Source organism: Toxoplasma gondii, assembly GCF_000006565.2.
Source record: "Toxoplasma gondii ME49 unplaced genomic scaffold asmbl.1633, whole genome shotgun sequence".
In the NCBI taxonomy this organism is placed as follows: domain Eukaryota; phylum Apicomplexa; class Conoidasida; order Eucoccidiorida; family Sarcocystidae; genus Toxoplasma; species Toxoplasma gondii.
In genome coordinates, this window is record NW_017383708.1 from 1 (window position 1) to 1,016 (window position 1,016).

A 1,016-nucleotide genomic window follows, 5' to 3' on the forward strand; every position below is an offset into this window, starting at 1 on the left:
TCTTAATCTGTGCGCCTTCCGGATTGGGGGAGTATATATATATATATATACATTGCGAGTTGGACTCCTGGTGTTTATGTACGTCAGACAAAAGCACTTGTGGAAGCCCAGGCGTCCTGCTAGAAAAAAGGAAGTGTAATCCCTTTGGGTTTTCTTTTTCTCGCATGCATGCAGTGGCTGCTCGGAGAAGTCGAACGCCATTTCCACCGGGCGCTGGCGCATGCAGGCGAGTGCGTCGGCGCCATTGCAGCACAGTCTATCGGAGAACCTGCGACGCAGATGACTCTCAACACTTTCCACTTTGCCGGTGTCGGAAGCAAAAACGTGACGCTCGGTGTGCCGCGCCTCAAGGAGTTGATCAATGTCGCGAAGCAGGTCAAGACGCCGTCGCTTACGGTGTATCTACAAGACGAAATCGCGATGGATCAAGAACGAGCGAAAGACGTCCAGGTGCGGTGACCGCTCGAGGAGGTGGATTTCAGTATCCTGCGACGTTTCTTGGCTACTCCACATCGACTCTGCATGCAGCGCCAGTCAGGCGAAGCTGAGGCTACCAAGTTCCTAATGATCGCTGGCACCGTATCTCATTCGATAGCTCACGCCAGTCAAAAATGTTAGATCTCAGTAGCCCTTGGGTTGTCGTCTTTGCTCGGAAGCTGTTAGTCTTAAGTATGTGCGTTTCGTGAAACACCGGCGGGAACTAGAAGGGGAGGGGGAAAGGCTCGCAACTTCTTTGCTCTTCGTCGCTTGCTTTGGCAGGTTTTTTGGTCAGCCAGAGCGTCTGATTTTCGTTTCGTATTCTCCGATTGTGTGCCCTTTCTTTCCGTCACCACTATCTTTGTTGTCATGTGTCGCTCCTCAGTGTTCGTTTTCTTTTTCTCGTCGTCTGCCTGTGTGTCTTCTTCCTCTTTTGACTTTTCTCTGTCTCCGTCCTCTCCTCAACGTCCGCTTCCCTCTCCGTCGTTGTCTTTCTCCTCGGTCGGCGTTTTTCTCGCCCGTCTGTCTGCAGCGCCCGT

At 52.2% G+C, this 1,016-nt stretch overlaps 1 protein-coding gene across 1 annotated transcript; it reads left to right on the forward strand.

Annotated features, from left to right (window-relative positions):
• Positions 1-168: 168 nt before the first annotated feature.
• Positions 169-459, forward strand: TGME49_326700 (DNA-directed RNA polymerase, putative; the record flags this gene model as incomplete). The annotated part of the gene is made up of 1 exon (XM_018783092.1): positions 169-459. One exon carries the CDS (start codon positions 169-171, stop codon positions 457-459), a length of 291 nt encoding a protein of 96 aa, XP_018634694.1.
• Positions 460-1,016: the final 557 nt, after the last annotated feature.